Source organism: Gallus gallus, chromosome 6 (genome assembly GCF_016699485.2).
Source record: "Gallus gallus isolate bGalGal1 chromosome 6, bGalGal1.mat.broiler.GRCg7b, whole genome shotgun sequence".
NCBI lineage: Eukaryota > Metazoa > Chordata > Aves > Galliformes > Phasianidae > Gallus > Gallus gallus.
The window spans coordinates 29,095,883-29,114,417 of record NC_052537.1 but is presented as its reverse complement, the minus strand read 5'-3'; the positions used below and the strand labels follow the sequence as shown (position 1 = coordinate 29,114,417).

The 18,535-nt window shown below is 33.8% G+C and overlaps 1 protein-coding gene across 15 annotated transcripts in view; it reads right to left on the bottom strand.

The window, feature by feature from the left end:
• Window positions 1-18,535, bottom strand: part of ATRNL1 (attractin like 1) — a 419,950-nt gene that overhangs the window by 233,207 nt on the left and 168,208 nt on the right. For all 15 annotated transcript variants that reach the window (XR_003075754.3, XR_003075755.3, XR_001467269.4 and 12 more), the window contains exons 23-24: window positions 17,993-18,071; window positions 16,770-16,927 (exon numbers count right to left, since the gene is read on the bottom strand). Coding sequence is in view for 9 of the 15 variants with exons in the window: in XM_421777.8 (XP_421777.4) it covers window positions 16,770-16,927; window positions 17,993-18,071 (237 nt within the window). In the remaining 6 variants the exon portion in view is untranslated. The remainder of the gene's footprint in view (window positions 1-16,769; window positions 16,928-17,992; window positions 18,072-18,535) is intronic.

Genomic DNA, 18,535 nt, shown 5'->3' with positions numbered 1-18,535 from the left:
AAACATGGACAAAAATAATGACACATTTAAACTCACAAACTCATTTAAATTACATGCCAGTCACGCTCACAAACTTCCCATCTATGGCATAATGATGCGCCTTTCTTTCTGTAGTCTGTCTTAGGAGGTATGGGAGCTGAAGTAGACAATCTTTAATGACCCTTTCTAAACCAAACCGTTCTATGATTCTTTGATTTGTGTGATTGAATCAATCACCTTGAGAACCCAGTTAACCTGATTAATAACAAAAAGTTATTCACCGGTGGTTTTAAGTCAAATAACCTTTACAGAAACAATATTAATATTCACCTTATGAGGTCAAGAAAATGTTCAGGTAAAGAAATAACTTATTGAAACCTCACAACTCTCAATTACAGTCTAGCAGTATTGATATTTCAAAACTGAAAGTTTATTTTATCTACATGATTAAACCATAAATAACAGTAAAGATTGACCAACTCCTAAAATATTTCACAGACTGAAGACTGCAACGATATTGTTGTTCAAAACAAACTCTATTAATGCCTTTAGCCAATTCTGAATGCTATTTTACCAAACCTCATACAAAAACATACAAAAAAATTCTCAAACAAACAAACCCAACCCTCAGAACAGAAGGTTGTAGCAATTTATCCATTCCCTGAGCAGCAGGGTAATTCAATTAAAGAGCATGTACTAAACCAATTGTATCATCGCTCCTTGTGGAGTAAAGGGCTGTATGTGTCAATGAACTGGCAATGAAAGAAGAGTCAATAGGTAAAAGATCAATTTCATTTGTTTTTAAAATATTCATGCTTGCAAAGCTGAAAAATGGACCAATTCAAATCCTCCTTTCTCAAAGCCTATTAATTTCTTTCTAGTAATCACTGTTTAAATATGTTTAATTTTAATTTTATTTTTTATTGTGAGTTAGTGGTTCTTAACAGCTTCAAAATTATAAACACTCCCCCCCTCCATATTACTGTTTTCTTGCTATAGATCCTAAGAACTATAAATGAAGAACCTCACAATGGTTACTTTCCTTTATTTAGATGACACCAATGGAGTCATCTCACTTTTGCCATAAAATATTCACAGCAAAAAAAAATGGAAACAAAATCACCAAGGAATACTAAAAAAAGAAAATGATATCTCAAAACATCATAAAAGCAAAGCAAGTACAGGAGGTGGAACATACCTGCTTTTGCAAAGAATCAAACCTACCTAGAGAGATTGTTATACATATTCTTTTAAAAACTACTACTTTCACAAACTTCAGAAAATTCCCGTGCCACCTTTTATTTTAATATGTCTAACAAATACCACTTAGTGATATTTAGTCTCATTTCTTCCTCTAGAGCTCTCTCTCCATTTCTTTCCCTCTCCTTCAGTCAAAAATTTTTGCTGCTTGACTGCAATATCATCCCTTAAATCTTTTCTTCACATGATTAACAAGTGAAATCATTTCAGAATTTCAAGTCATTTTCTTCATACCTCTGCACTTTTTACTATTCTCTGAACTCTCAAGCTGAAACCAGACAGAGCTGAGTTGAGTAAGAGGATTGGTTTACACCTTTCACCTAAAACAATGTTTTTCAAAGGAACTAAATCTCTTTAATGTCTTTGTATGCATTTTCATTTTGTTCCATTTGTATCCTGGTTTATTTTTTGAACAGTATTGGCACAAGACACGTCAGTCTAGCAATAAAATTTTAAAACTATAATATTACGTAGCATGGTCATCTAAATAACAATTTACTTTTTGTATGTTGTAAGATTTAAAAGCCTTATTAGTAATATATCGTTAATAAAAATTGAATGTAAACTCCAGAAATGTTATGACACCGACACAGCATTTACAAGTGAGTCCCTAGAGATGGAAAATACAATTAACCTTAGCACACCTGATGCTATGTTATTAGTAAAATACATTGTCTGTACTTATCTTGTATATTTGTAAATTTAAATTGAAAATATCAAAATGAAAAAAAAAATCCTTCCTCTGTAATTTGATTGATTTTACAATACTGACTGAGGTCAAACAAATGTTAACATTTAAATACCATGAAACTTGTTTTTAAAAGTATGAACAAGAATTTAAGCAGTAAGGTATACCACAAAATAAAAGCTCACACATGATGCACTTGAACCAGTCAGCACAGCCCCAGTAACGCAGTACTTATACTATCAGAGAAAACATGTAAGTGGACCTGAATAGAAACTGATGGTTTGATGTCATAGTACAATATAGTTTATCACTGTGAATGAAACTACATTAATAATCTGATTGAGCATTTGTAAATTCAAAAGTATAAATTCACCTTGGTACTAGGATGATAAAGACTCTAACAACTGCAATGACATAAATGGATCTTCAACAATTGCTTGAAGGGATTAAATTCTACCACAGTAGAGTATCACTTGAAAGTGTCACTTCAAATGTGATCAATTGCGTGACAAATTCTTCTTCTTTTTTTTTTTTTTTTTAATTGAAAGTCCTATCTCCTACATTTGGCTGCTACAGCACGCATGGAGTAATCACCAGTAAAGCAACTTACTCAAACTTTGTCAACAAGCTCAAAAAAAAAAGCACAAATGGAACATGAAGCACATTAATGGAGTAACAAATTTTAAAGATTACAATAGTAGTGTGCAATTTATTCTTCTAACTGCAAAACCATATCTTGACAGACTAATAACTGTATACTCACTGTCACTCTATCTGAAGATTGATTCAAACTGAAGGTGAAGAACCATTAGATTGACCAGGAGGTGAACAGAGCATGAATCTTACAAAAGGCAAAGAATAGAGTTTGCTTAGCCAGGAAATACAAGGCTGATAGGGAATATGATTGCTATGTATAAATATACAAAAAGTGGTTAAAAAAAACCAACAGGAATAACGAAGAGCTACTGAAGCCACAGAAAATGGGTGCACAATAACAAATATGTATTTAAAAAAATGACTACATTTGCTTTTGAAATAAAGGAGTTTTCTGAGAATATACAAAGTTTAGATAGTAAAGAAATGTATTTTTTAGAACAGATGGATGTCACTAATATGTCAGAAGACCACTAACAATATGATGTGGATGTACCATGTGTATTTGCAAAACTTGGAGCTCAGCTCATAATATTTGTACCTCTATAATTTGCGTAAATAATATACACATTGCAGTTAGCAGAAAAAAAGTTCAAAATATATGAATGAGAAGACTAATAATGGAATCAAATCTTGGCTAGAATAATGGCTAGTATGCATAAAACCCAAGGACTGAAAAGTTACTGTATGCATCCCATCTGCACTTAAATACATACTTTGTGACATTGTTAGGGTCATAATAATTAACACAGAAGATGAACATATCATTTCAATAAGAGAAGAGACAAAATAAGACCAGATAAAACAGAGGACTGTAAAAAGAGTAGGGCGATTTATACCCAGTTTTCAAGTAGCCCTTATTTGTATGGGTTCTAAATAAAATTTAAAGCAAGTGGATGAAAAGAGATGAGTATCTGTCTTTACAATGAAACAAAGATAAGATCCAAGCACATCAGATTAGTGCAATTTTTCCAGCTCTTCAGGATGCCTCTTCTAGTTAGAATGGAGAAGTGAATTGATTACTTTGCAAATAATACAGCTGCAATTGATTTTTTACCACCACTAGACTTACCACAGATGAACACAGCTTTGAAAAGGACTTTCAAAACAAATGAAGTTCTGCAGTTCATGCCCGTAGAATATAAATGAAGTGTTATTAGTTTAGTAAAAAAAAAAAAAAAAAAAAAAAAAATCAGGGTAATCATTCTACAAGAAAAAAAGCATTACTAGCTTACAGTAGTTAATACAGGTATGATATGAATTAAATAACTTTTCCCCCTTTCTAACTTCTAAAGAGAAAGCAAGAGCTAAGGAAAAAATCTATTTGTACTGACACACATAGGATTTAACCACAAAAGTGCTCTTCCTTAGGGCAGAAATCGCATCTGTTATATTCACACTTTAAAGAACGCCACTGAATACACTTTGTCATGGATGCAGCGATACAGTTGCACCATACTCCTATTAAGGAGTGTAGCAAGAGTATATCCTCAATGAGAAAGCAGAACTGAAAAGTTCAGTTTGAACCTTTTTAATACACACCCGACAAACACTTCTTCCATTGACATGTCCCCACTAACTCTACACAGTGCAACAGTAACAAGAAAAACTTTCAATGTTTTGACTCTTCTATTCAGTTTAAATGCTGCTTTACACTATTTCCCCTCTTTTATCTTGCTTTTACAGAAGAAATGCAGTTCATCCTTGTTCTTTTCAATGTCTATTTTGTAAACACCAGCAATCTTAAACTTTTCAATCCAGAAATGTACATTTGCATGATCATGAAGAAAAAAAAAGCCAGGGGGAGGGGAGAAGAACCAATAGTTTAATACTACAGAGGAAAGATAACAGTTGAAGATAAAAAATAAACTGAAACGGCACTTCATATGTTAAGCTCTGTACAATGCATGTGGCTTGCAACCAAAAATTCCCTCCGTAGTAAAAGTTTCAAGATTCTGTGGCCTTCTTCACAGAGAATCATGTGGTCATATCACTTCCTAATATTACCTGCTAACGCATCCCTACAGGCATAATAAGCAACTTAGAGTCCTGAAAGTAGTCACTTGTTGGCATGATACCTCCAAAAGTGGAAAACTAAGATCTCGCAAGATAGAATTTAACACTAAGTTTCTCACAGAAAATATCATTCACATATTTTATTATGCTAGTGATTAGAATTACTGTATACTAATTCCACCAAACCTATACCTGCTCCCTTTAAAGCAGACTATCCAGATGCCATTTAAATAAGGGTTTTTCTCTCCAAGAAGGTGGATTTAAATGTGGAGCTCAAGAGACCAAGCAGGTGGATAAATACCAAAATAATCCATCTTGCACTAATGGATGTCTAATTAATTCAAATAATAATCTCAAGATCCATGGCCATTTTCATTATTTTGAAATTTTTGGGGTTGGAGGGAATATCAAGCAGAATTGTACTCCTGAATTTGATCGTAACATATTCTGCAAATTCACTGAGTTCATACATTAATAAGCCATTAAAATCAGATGACTAAAGGAGAGGTCAAAGAAGGAAACTTACTGCTGTCTCCAGCTATCCAACAGGTAGGTTGTAGAGCCAGACTCTTTTCAAAGATGCAAAGGAAAAGAATTAGATACAATGAACAAACTGCATCATGAGAAATTCTGAAGAGAAGAAAAAGATGTCAGTTGTCAAGGATCTGAACAATCTGATCTAATTTTGAAGTTGATCCTGCCCTGAGCAAGTAGTTGGACCAGAGACCTTTGGAAATTCTCCCAACATCAAGTATTCTGTTTCTCAGACTCAGAAATTCTGTAACCATTGCAAGTGAATTCTGTGCTCTATGATGAAGATACTTGCTATGAAACATTTCAGTTAAGGTTTATTAATGTGAAAACTTTATCAGTGAAAATTAAGCATTTCTGTATAACGCTATGTATGCAGCAGACAATTTCTCAGACACTACCTCTGGGATATAAAGAAAAATAAAATTACCTTAAATGAAAACAATTCAAAGTTTGCAAAAAATAGTATTAGAAGAAAAGTAGTAATGATGATTTTATATACATACAAACAGCTTTTATCTCACTCATTTGAGAATATCTGACAGCTTGAATGGTTTTCACTATATGGACTGCTAGTTAATATGGCAATTTTAACAAGACTGCAATCTGTAACAATGTCAGTCTTGAGTACTTTTCTTGTCACAGTGAAGAATAATAATAAAAGGAAAAGCTAAGAAAATAAAATGAGACCATCATGAAACAAAAATAAAATAAAATAAAAAGGAAGGGAAGTCAATCAGGGGAAAAGAAAGCCAGAAGATTCACATTCCCCAGTTTTGTGTCCGGTCATCAGGGGATAACAGAATGAAACACTGGAGGAAATGTAAAGTGCAAGCAGGATAAATAATAGCGTGGGAACAGAACAGTAAAATTTATAGAGCATTTTAATCTAAAAATACATTTTATTAACTATAGAACATATGTTCAAAACAAGCATTTTGTACTAAGTACTTCCTACACATTTTCAGAGGTAACCACTACTCCCCAGTTCATACCCACACAGACCATTTCCTGACTCATTTCCAACAACATGCATGCCAACACAAAAATAACAGAGCTTCTACTCCTTCTGGATATTTTTCCTTTTTATATATCCAAATGCTTTATTAATCCTTCTGGCAACAGCAACACTTCAAGAAACTACAGTAACATGATTTCAATACAGCATGAATTCAATTAAATAATGTGAAATGTAATTGCAAACAGAGATTCGCATTTGTACAAACTTGTTTTTAATGCAAAGCACTGTGAAAGTCTTGTATCTTCTTTTTCTGCCGTTAGTTAAATCTTTTGTTAGTAATTGGAAAGAAAACATCATCATCATCATCAAGTTTCACGATAGTATACTGAGGGAAGGGAGTGAAGATCATGGATCACTTTAACCATGCCATCTCCACAACAGAGCAGGTGAAAGGTAAAAGTAATAAAAAACTGTCTTTGGAACTGCAAATGCGGAGTCAAAAAATGAAAAAGATCATTCATAATGACACTATTCTGTACCCCATGACACAGAGAAGCAGTCAGGATAATGGTAGGTGATTAAATTTCAAAAGCCATGATGAAAGGACTACAGTAACCCTGACTGTATAGATGAAAATAACATTGGGGAAAAGGCTGGAGTGGAGTCACAAGAAGAAAAGGAAGGACAGGAGGTGCTTTGGTTCCTCCAGCATCATGGTGTGGCCCATGCAGGAGCTGCTAAAGAGAATCCTTTTTGTGCCCCCTCAAGAACATTATTACCTCTGTATCTGAAACAGATGTAATCATGCTTGGAAAACCATATCCAGTTCTAACATTCCTAATTCCCAAGGGCATTGAAGGTTAAGAGAAAAGCCACAAGAATGACAGTAAGACTAGAGAAAGACTAAAGAAAAGGTGATGGAGTACATGATAAATATTTACAACAGCACAAGCTCTTCTCTCTAGCATGAAACCATATTTCAAGGTAGTGCATAAAAAGCCACACTTACAATGAAAAATATGTTTTTAAACAGTGCAATGATTAACAGTCAGAACTATTTAGTAGGTATCTAGTATGTATCCCCATTTCTAGGAATGCCAAAGCCAAGACTGGATCTTTATTTATTTTTTTTTCTAAATATATGGCCTAATTCAAACAGCAATTAATTTGGTAAAGCCTATGCTTTGGTTTATGTCTCATTTCAGATTATACGATCATAGCAGCCCCTTCTGGATTTATCATCTATGAGATATAACACCAATGCAGCAATGAAATCAAATGCTTACATGAAAAAGTAATGGCAAGCAACTAATATACTTACAGTCAGACTTCAAAAAAAAAAAAAAAAAAAAAGGGAACAGATGACCTGAAAGCTCTCCACTCCCTTGTTTAATATAATTATCTGGCTAACCATGGCTGATAGAGTTATTTGCACTGCCTCTCTAAGGGCACAGAACAAGTTTATCTAATACAAACCAAGTTTTTCATCTGTTTCTTCAAAATATAGCTTCCTGATAACACATAATTCAGGAGAGATTATAAAAATGACACCATTAACACAAATTGAGTCCTTAAGACATTTTAAAATGAGAACTAATAAGCAACAGGTCATGAAAATAAACAGAATCTCAGACCTAATGCTTTTCTGCAGAGTCTAAAGAAGTGAGCATTCACACTATAATCTGTGAAAGAGCACAGCCCCACCTCACTATCTGCCTTTCCGTCTTCTCACTATAGAAAATTTGTGATTCTGCCCAACATTGTGCTAATCTTTGAATGTTGTTCAGGAATGACTTCTGTGGACTTGACTTTCTCACATCTTAACACATTGGTTAGCTCATTTCAAACCACATAAGCATTAGTTGAACAGCGCCAAGATCAGGATCATCATATCACAAGACTGAGCAGATGTGGGGTTCCCAAAGAAGCCTACTTCATAAAAATCTTACTCTGGAACTTTTAAGTTGACTTTGGCCACTGAAATTTTGTTTACTTAGGAATATTGAAACATGCAATTCAATTCAGTTTGGCACAAATTGAAACTTAAACAAAAATATAAAATACAGAAATCTGTTCACACCTATAAAACCCTGGTTAGAGAGGGCAACTAAGGTTTCTAGTAACAACAGTCATGATAAATAGGACTCAAATCTTCCTACTGCCATTCTGATTCCCTATGAGCCAAACATTTACTTCAAAATTATTCTGTGTGAGAGCCACCTGGCATGGCCTTTATAGGCTTCTACAGTTCAACAATGCATGGATATTTTTTTCAGGAAAAACCTTAAAGTGTTCTTTACTCATTATTTAAAAATATATATTTCTATACTGTCATAAGTATGTCCCTCGCAAAAAATCTCAAGATGATTTCTTCTATAGCTAATCAAAAGTAAACAAGTAAAAGCTACTTTACACAATATTTGCTATTTCATTCTAAATGTTCTATCATTTACTCGAGTAGATAGAAGAAATTGAAATTACAGAAAAAAATCTCAATATCTACTTGCTAAACATAACAGAGAGATGATTTTTATTACCAAATACCGTATCTATATATCTCTAATGTATTATACATCTACCAGCAGATTGTGTTCTGGCCTGTCTGGAAAAGAAAACCTGACACAATTGGCAAATCAGTTACAGGAGTTCTTATCTCAGACATTCAAATTACACACCAATTAAAACTATGCATCATTGAGGACTAATTATCTCTTAATTGGCTGTTTTGCTTCCCTTAAATCATGAGCTGAACTATTTAACAGTGCTTCTGCTTTCTGAGAAATAACAGTTATATCAGCTATGTTTAATGTGTCAAAAGCTGCCCAGAGAGGCTATGGAATCTGCTTATCTGGAGACATCTGGACTCCCAGGATGCTTCCCTGTGCAACCTATGAAAAGGAACCTGCTTTAGCAGCAGGTTGGACTCAACGATCTCCAGAGGTTCCTTCCAACCCCTACGATTCTGTGATTCTCTGATATCCTGGAGACTCATGTTATACCTGTTCTAGAGTGACTGGAAAAATAAATATATCAAGTAATTAAGTTAATATTTACATGTATTGGAGCGGTCTAGAAGCTTGCACAATATGGGTAGCAAACTTGTTCTGGTACACTGTAAAACAAACCATAACAGTTCTATCATTATTTGTTAAGAAATAAAGATTATCATCAGAAAACTCATTTAAGTAACAATTCTGGATATTCTCAGGAGTCATAGGAAGCAATTTGGAAAATGCTATATTGTATTTGGGCATATTACATTTTTGTGAAATGTTAAATCATTTTGTAATATGTTCTCCACAATACTGGCCTTGAAACTACAGGAAAATAAATTATTGATATTATAGAGGGGCAATTTTCCAAGGCAAGAACCAGTAAGTTTACGGTACAATAAGAAAAAGTTAATTGTAATTACCATAGGAGCGCATATTTGGTTTCCAATTTTTGTCCTTTATTTAACGCATTAATTACTCTTTTAAGCTATACCTCTAACAATGTAACTATGACACAGATATTTTAGTAGTGGTCTCCAATGTTGAAAAAAGAAAATGGAGTTTAGTTTTAGAACCTAATATTGAAAGTAAATCCCAAATGTGTACCCTCCACATTGCCATCACACTGATTTCAATTTTAATAGTATTTTGAATTCAGGAGTTGTTTGGAACTCTAGAGAACACAGTCTATTTACTTTGAGCTGAGAAACAATGAAAACCTTTTTTTTAATATATATTTTAATCTGATATAAGAAATAATCCTACGTGAGATATAAAATTGAATTTTCAACCTTTTTTCTATAAGACAAATGCAATGTTTCCAGTCTTTCATGCTCAGAAAGGTAATTAGATGAACCACTTTGGCAGAATATTGAAATGCAAATGTACCATGAGTAGCTATGTAATCTGCTACTGAAAGCTATTTCTTTATATCTACATTCTTGTAACCCTTGGTTCTGCATCATCCTTTTATGATAGACCTAAAACAATAACATCTCCTCATGGTGGAGTCCATGGTTTATTCATTCACTTCTCTGTTTCATATAATAAGCAGATATTCTGGAGAAATATTCTGGGGGGAAACATCAATAGAACAATTTTAAAAAGTGGCTTTAAATAGGAGCTCAAAATAACAGTTTCCTATCACAGCACCTATAAAGAGTCTTTCTGCCATATCTTCAACTGAAAGTTCTGTTTGCTTATAAAGCATCACATCAGTTGCACTCAAATGTTTGCAGCTTACATAAACCTATTAAGATCTAACAGAAGTAGATTAATTTTTCTCTCTGCTTGTTCCATTATGATGTCTAGGACTTTGTTCTTTCAAAAGTTAAAATTTACCTTTCAAATTCTAGTATAAAGTTATGATTCATAATTGTTTCATGTACTATTTCATATTTATATTTCCATATTTCAGTATGCATTTTCCTGATGTATATCAGTTCTCTCAGTCTGAATTCTGCTATTTAAAAATAGCCATCCTGCTAAGATCAACCCTCTATCCCTAATTTTCCTAGCCAACAGCTACGTATCTAGGTTGAGTTCATCCTTAAAAAAAGAGGTTCAAAACTGCATGAAGTATTCCAGAAGAGCTCTCATTAGATACTAAAACAATGGTATTAGGAATTTGTATCTTTTTTAAGTCCATAAAATCATGTATTTTTACAGTTGCATCCACTTTTTCTATAACTGTACTGACCTGAGAGGCGCAGTTACTTTGTGAGTAAATCTTTCTTCCCACTTGTAAAGTCTGCAAACTTTTTCTAACCGGTCCTCTATTAGACTCTAAAAACACTTTCTTAGCTTATCAATCAACATACCAAGCATCTGAATCCTCAAGATTAGTTTTTGAGAATTCCCATTTCATGGAATAAGTAGTTCCATGCATCCTGTTGTTGTAGTCTTTCCCTGCATCGATGCATTCCTACTACTCCTCAATCCTTACCCACTTCAATAGCACTTCAACATCACCAACTAATTCTATTACCGTCCATCTTGATGCAAACAGTCAATACATACAGAGAAAAAATTAAAACACAATAAAATAATCTTTCAAAACGTCATCCAAGGCACTACACACTAATAAAACTGTTATGCAAATAAGTTTTCTTATGTTCCAATAAATAACTATTTTCCAGTGCTAGACTCCTGCTTTTTTCCCCATAATTTCACATCACTTTTTTTCATATTCTAGGACCAATATTATATGGTGCATAATCTGAGCACATTAAGCTCCTTGACTTTTACATACAACTCTTGAGAATTTTCATAGACAAGTGTTTATTAATACTATTTTCTACCTTGATGTTTCACAGGACATTCTTACTGAAAAATAAAGCTATGCATGTATTCACATTCTAGACTATACCTCAACCATCTCAAGTCTTACCACTCTATACGGCATGTAGGATGCCCTCTCTCCCTGTTCTCCCAAAGAATTTCACACAACTTGCACAATGACATCTAAGACGTTGTTTGGTGGATTTCCTAGGTTTTTGTTCTGTTTTGTTTTGTACCCTCAAACCTCATTTCAAGAGGGATTTTAAATTTATTGGAAGATAATATCTAAGTGATTCTGAAAACTAATGTATCCACTTCATCATCAACACCTGCTCAGCGTCTCAAGAATTATAGCATCTTCACACACAGCTATACACAGTTACTCAGCAGCGTCCATGAAAAACCATTAATGCACTTAGAAATCGAATTGTTCACCATAAATCACATAGATTGGATTTTTAGGTATGCAGTCACTGATGGAAGGACATTATGTACAAGCACAGCTCCATGCGGAAACGCACTCATTTTCCAAAGATTAAAGAACCTTTGCAAAAGTTTTGCAAAGGTCCTAAGCCACAAAAAGCTCTGATATTAATTTGTTAATTCAGGAATTAGGATTGTGCTACTGTTGTAAAAGCTGTACAAACTGGCAGGAATTGCCATCAAAATTTACAACTCGTGAATGTTAAAAATTCAGAGTGAGCTACAAAACAAAGAAAGTTAAAATAAAAGTGTGCTACACTTAGTAAATTTTATTACAAAGCTAGACAAGATTCTTGATTTACATTAAACCAATTCTTCAGTTGGTACATTCAGGCTATTGAGAGGAGGAAGAAAATCAATTCTGAAACAGGAGCCGGTAAGCTGGAAGAATACTGGTTTCCTCATTAAAAAAAAAAAAAAAATTGCAAATTTACATATGAAGCCATTTCAATGATTTGTTGTGCTGTGTCCAAATGGAATGTAAACCTTCACCATCATTCATTATATTATATTCTTGCATACAAACTTACACAGAGTGGCAACAATAGTTTTCTGCAAAAACAACGGCACAATATATTATAGGAACACTTAAGGGATGAAGTATTTCTTGAGCAAAAATGAAGAACGAGGCTGTTTGGATTTTTTTTTTTTTTTAAATGCAATCCTAAACCTAATCTTGGCAGGCAGTTCTTTCTTGTTGATGCTTTCTTGTTTAAGCCGACCCTCCCAATTAAAACTCTGACACTTGTGAATCTTCCATTTAGACATTAAGGAGGGAAGAAAATAACCATTTGAAAGTTATTATTACCTTCTACATTTTATATAGGATTTCTCTCCCCCCCCCCCCAGTCTTAGTAACTGTGAATCATTCTTAGACACAGCTGAGCTAGTCAAGTTAATAACTGACAGCTGACACACTCTGATGGCACAGGTAGGAAGGACTGAGCAGCTGTAATTGTGATGGTATTCCCTGCACCAAGGCAACAGAAACTGTTTAAAACTGGCAGAAAATGCTGCTGATTAGGCACAAGGTGAGATCAGACTTACACGGCTGACACTTATAAAGAGGTAAGGGGGCATGAAAGCAGCAGCTGATCTAAAAGCAGGAACGCTGTCCTTTGGGATGAAGTTCATCAACCAGATAGTCAGGACAGCATCTGAGGGGAATTTGCTTGCTTCATGCACTTGCTACTTTTCCAACTATGGGGACAACTAATGAAAAAGAAGAATATGTTGCTAAATTCAGTGACAAAAATCTTTTGCCATAAAATTAGTTTCCAGAGAATGAAGAACATACTGTTATTACTGTTATTAATATTTGCATAGCTGTCAGAAGCCCAAGCCTTATGATTGTTGGCTACTTTGGAGACTGCTGACCATTATTACAGCTGCTGGCTAAATCCTGAGTTATTGCTTTTCAATAAATGCTACAGCCATGAAATTCTATTACCAGCAGTGTTTGAATTACATCTACTCTCAAAATAAAACAAAAATGAGCAGAAGGAAGTGATGGGGTTTTGCCACATACTCTGTTTGCAAATCTAGCCAATTTAAGATAACTGCATCTTCTGATGGAGTCCTATTTAAATGAGGTATAAAACATCAGTGCATATTAAGGGTCAGCACTATGAAAAATGCCTTACTCTTACAATTCAGAATGTCAAACACAGGGATGATGTACCTGGATGAAAAATCATGTCCAATTACTTGGATACTTGAAGTCTCAAATAACTAAGATAGTTTATACAGACATCCTCTCAAAAGATGTATAAACTACTGTTGTCCATGAAAGTCTGTAACAGCTAAGATGATCATGGAATCATAGAATTGTTTGAGTGGGCAGGGACCTCCACAGCAATGAACAGGGACATCTATAGCTAGATGCATTCAGCTTGTGTTTCTCTATTTAACCATGGCTGGCAAGTAATTTATGAGTACATACGCCTGAAGAGCTTGGATTTTTAGATCATCATTAGGCTCACCAGTGACAAAAAAACAAAATGGGTCACTGGGTAGCAAGATGCTGATGAAGAGTTACCACAGATCAACATTTGTTCAGGAAGTTGCTGCATGAACACAACCTTCCCATTTTTGGTTTTTCAAAGGCAGGAGATCATATTTCAAAAGATATTTTGTGTTTAAGTCACCGGCTATTTGTTAAAGTCTAGAAAAAGAATCCAAATTTTCTGAAAAGATAACAGGAATAATAAAAGTACCTGAAGCAACTGTAAGCCATCTATCCATGTAAAGAACCACTTGATGGGATACACAGTTTTTCTTTCTTGTATATGTGAAAACAGGTAATACAGGCGACTTAGACAGGGCTACTGGTCCTTCTGCTATAAAAAGTGCACTGGTAAGAGCTGTAACTGTGGCACCCAAAGCAAAACCTTCCCAGTGAAAGACAAGTAATCTAAACTCTTGTGCCAACCTAGCAGGTGTGGTGAAATGCATATGAACACAGCTTGAAATATCAGCTAAAAGGAAAGTCACTATTTCTGTTTCCTTAGGAAGTCTTTATATAATCTATTCTTCAGAAATCATAAGCAATAACATAGATATAGAACTCTGGTACTCACACTATATTCAAATAACATTAGCTGTGTCGAAGAGAGTATTTAGCCCTCTACCAAAAGCATGTGCTAAATCTCATTTTGCTATCTTACTTATTTTTACGAATAGAATACCTCTCATGGAAGCTATAGTAATTTCTTTGGCTCTAACGTGATTAAATGAAACCTTTAGTGGTGAGTTGATATAAAATAACATTATGCTTTCAGCCAAAGTGATCTGACCAATGGAACGTGACACATACAGATCACACACGTGACACAACACATATAGTTCAGTGTCTAGAGCACTTATGCATAGGCCAGCTTCCTGTGACATCCAAAGTGGCTGGGACATGAGGCTAGCTGTATAATCACCACAGAAAAGCAAAGGTGGCTCATTCAGGAATATTAAATTTGGCTAGAAAACCTTCAGAGACTATCTAGAAAAAAATCCTTACTTCTAATCGAAATTTTAATCCACCAGCAGTATCTCTCCAGGGACTCTCCCAAAGAGTCCTGTCATCAGTATAACAGCGACGTCATTTTTGTAAGGATTATCATCTTCTAAATGGATGGCCTCTAATATAGTAATAGACTGATTTCAGCCACCTTTGAACAATGTGGAAGTGTAACCTGGTAAGCTAACAGGTGTACATGGTCCTGAATATTAGAACTATGAGCGCTTTTAGTATTGGCTTTGGAACTTACAGTCCCTGGACTGGGACAAACCATGACCTCTTTCTCTTAATCTTAAGTCTTGGGAAGGCTAATAGATTTTAAAATTTCTACTATGCACAGAATCATAAACGTAACATACAAACCTAAATGCGTTATCTGAAAAGCTCCATATTCATTATCCCTATATCTTATCTGTTGCAGGTATGCTGGAAACCAAGAAATCAATATAACTAATGTGAACTTCACATACTTCCTTGTAGAATAACAAATCCCAGCATGAAAATATTGAGCAATAAATAATAATCATGTCAATTTAGGATGGCAAACACAAGGGACAAACTTTATCATCGTAAAGCTTAGCTTCCATAACTGAACCTTAGCATTCCTTTTCATCAGCATAAAATCTGTGACTTACATCAAATTGGAAATTTTTATGAGAAATTAGCAGGACAGGAATTTGATAGCCAAATACCATCACCCCTGAGACAGTTGAACTTCCAGTAGTCCTCAAAATTAAAAAATAAAAAAATAAAATCTGTGCATCTGTGGCAGGTAAGGAAGCAAAAATGGAAGGTTGATTAAAAAAAAGGAATGCAATGTTTAGGCATTATCTTTATCAAGCATTAAAACACATTGTCATCAAGAAGTTATACTGTAGTGGAAACAGCACAGGAAGGAGATGCAATTTGCCAACATCTGACAAAGGGTTGCACACCATAAGAAAACACATCACCTTAATATTATTTGTCTTACAGTGATGATAGAGGCATCTTTCAGTCTTCAAGGTGAAATTGGCATGTAATGCACTTACAATTTAAATTGCTTCATGGGTTTTCTTAGGAAGGCTCTCTAGCAACTGAACTTGTTCTATCCCTGGGAAGTGGGATTGGTGCGTGGAAAAAATACTTCCTTTTATGCATAGAAGTGCAGAAATAAATGTAAATGTTACATAACTTCATTCTTTGACAACATGAAACTTATTTACAGTTTCCATTTATGGTTTAGAAAAGCCTAACTATAGCCAAAAGCTGGTCACCCACATCAAGTGCTCTTGGCTGGCACGAACGACAGAGTATTTACAAATGCAGCTACAGTAGTGGTAACTATAAGTACTATGAATCTTCCAGCAAAGAAACAACACATCATGGCGCCGACTTGTTTGAGTTTGCCACCACACGGTACTTCACTATCCCAGAATATCCTCAACAAAATTCATTCAAATGAAGTCAAAGCAGAATACAAATTCTACTCAAATGAGCCTAATGTTAAATCTGAACTTTGAAATATTACAGGACAGTGTAGACATTCAATTTTTAAGAAAGTCAAAAGCTGAGATACTAATGATTAGTAAATAAAATTACACAGAAACATCTAGGTATGTACATGCCATCATCACATACATCACATGATGACAAGTTTCTATGTACATACATATTTTGCATATCATCTTTTACATATACATCAAAACGAATAAGATATATTACAAATATAAGTATATGCTCAATAATATTAACTTCAGACTTAAAACTTACAATCTGAAGTCTGATTCATTTTAGGAAGAAAAAAGCACAAACATCAAAATATAACTTTTACACACAGATAATACAGCATGCAAAAAATACTATTTGTACAATTTCTGTACAGGTGAACCGAAGATGTCTACACCTTCATAAATGCAAAACAGTTGTACTAACCTGTATTTTGATTGGCCAGGAAAAATTGCTGACATAGACGTAGAATGTGATATTTGGGTTGCTCCGAAAGTTGAATTTTTCACAAGAAAAGCTATCTCTGTATTCCTTAATATTTGCCTTAGAAACAACAGGAATCTCTTCTCCAGATATTGTTCCAGCTAAAAAAAAACAGCATATATATACACACACATTTATGAAACTTATTAATCATAATCAAAGGTGTGAAAGTAAATTGACAAATGAAACTTAGATTCTTGAATTGCTTTTAGTTCCAGCATTCTACAACTTTAATTACACTTTATTACAATTTATGGTACAATTTCATATATAGAGAGAATTTACTAAATCTCTGCTTTCAAAAGATTATCAGCGAATAAAAAAATTGATAGAAGTTGTATGAACTTTAGAAAAAAAGTTACCTCTAGTAATTTACATTCAATTTCAATAAAAGCCTCACAGATTGCTGTTGAATTTGTTCTTCATTAAAGTAGCAGAATTTGCTGACTGTAGTATATTAAAATATTTCATAAATACAATGATGAAGAAATTTATGAGTTACTATAAGACGAACTCCAAAGTTTCCTTAAAAAAGCATTTTTATTTTGTATTTTATTTCAGTACAATTTCATGTAAGCATCATGCTTCTCCTTGGATGTATTTTCTGAAAGTCAATACAACCAACTCAGAGAAACTGTCTAAATAAAGCTTTTCTTCCTTCTTATTAAAACAAAGAAGAGTAATGGGGTTGAAAGTTGGAGAAAGATAGATAAGCAGCTCCTTTTATCAGCATACACAGAAGAACTTTATTGTTTGATATCAATGTTAAGGTTAATAATTAATTTTTTAGCTTGAACACTGAAACAAAGAAATTAAAATCTCAGTCTCTACAGTAGTTAAGGAAGCAATTTATCTTAATTAAAATCACGGCATTTCATAGCACTGTCATTTAAAAAATTTAAATAGGCTACAAGCTTTTCCTACCAAAGTAATTTTAATTGAATAGGAGAGAAAGCTAACATATTAATGAAGCTTTGTTCAGATTGCAAATTATCATCTGAGGTTTAAATAATATAATTAATAATGGCATAATGATAATGGCAAAAGAATAGATTTTGTAAAGTTTTATTATCAAAATGAGCAACAAAAAGACAATCAGGTTAAAACAGCTTAAAAGATCACTAAATCATATGGGAAAAAGACATCATACCAAAATTCATCCTTACCAGTTGAACCAATAGACCATGTAATATTGAGGTTGAAGTTGTTTGATGCATTAATGGATATATCCAAATTTTTATTTGACTGTATACAAAAAATAAAAATAAAAAAACTGAAGTTAACAAAATATGTCAGAATTTACTGAATATAGCTTTAGTGCACAGAATCAAACATAGATTTCCACTCCCCTTCCATTTTATAGTTTAAACAGAAACAGAAACTGTAATAAGCAGTCTTCAGAAGCAAAAGCAGTAGTCTCTTTTGCTTTGATGTGGATGGGTCACGAGTAAGCACACAATAGATCTTTTCAGATTGTGATTGAAATAATGAAATAATTATCTTTGCAAAAATAAATTTAAAAATACATGGCATAAAGATACATCTCAGTTACAATTCAGAAATTATCTTTTCCATCTGTTAATAAGCATTCTTTCACTGAAGAGTACATTCCTTTAGTTCAACTCAGGATGACATTACAATTTGTTATTCATTGGAACAACAAGATAGAACCAGCTGATACATTTTTGGAATATTAGTTGATCTGAACT